We start from the raw sequence: 237 nt of genomic DNA on the forward strand, positions 1-237 counted from the left end.
AGGACGCGGGGCCCTGCCCGTTCATGGAGCGATAGGCGGCATCCAGTCTCTTGTTGCCGTGCTCTGTACTGCACCAGATGTTGTATTTAATGGAACGGTGGATATCGTCCTCAGAGTAACTCTTAATGATGAAAACCCGGCCGTGTTTTGGGTTCCAGTCAAAATCCTTGGGGTTGTAGTTGTTGATGGATCTCAACTTCTCCAAGACCGGGTGCGGCTCCGAAGGAGCGGAACCAG

General features: G+C 53.2%; 1 protein-coding gene across 1 annotated transcript in view; it reads right to left on the reverse strand.

Moving 5' to 3' along the window:
- The window catches only part of YTHDF2 (YTH domain family, member 2), a gene marked incomplete at both ends in the record, with an annotated part of 570 nt that extends 341 nt beyond the window's left edge, over nucleotides 1-229 (reverse strand). The window contains one exon of the mRNA XM_009873652.1: nucleotides 8-229. Within this exon, the coding sequence (XP_009871954.1) occupies nucleotides 8-229 (222 nt within the window). The remainder of the gene's footprint in view (nucleotides 1-7) is intronic.
- Nucleotides 230-237: the final 8 nt, after the last annotated feature.

This window comes from Apaloderma vittatum, unplaced genomic scaffold (genome assembly GCF_000703405.1).
Source record: "Apaloderma vittatum isolate BGI_N311 unplaced genomic scaffold, ASM70340v1 scaffold38697, whole genome shotgun sequence".
Lineage (NCBI taxonomy): Eukaryota > Metazoa > Chordata > Aves > Trogoniformes > Trogonidae > Apaloderma > Apaloderma vittatum.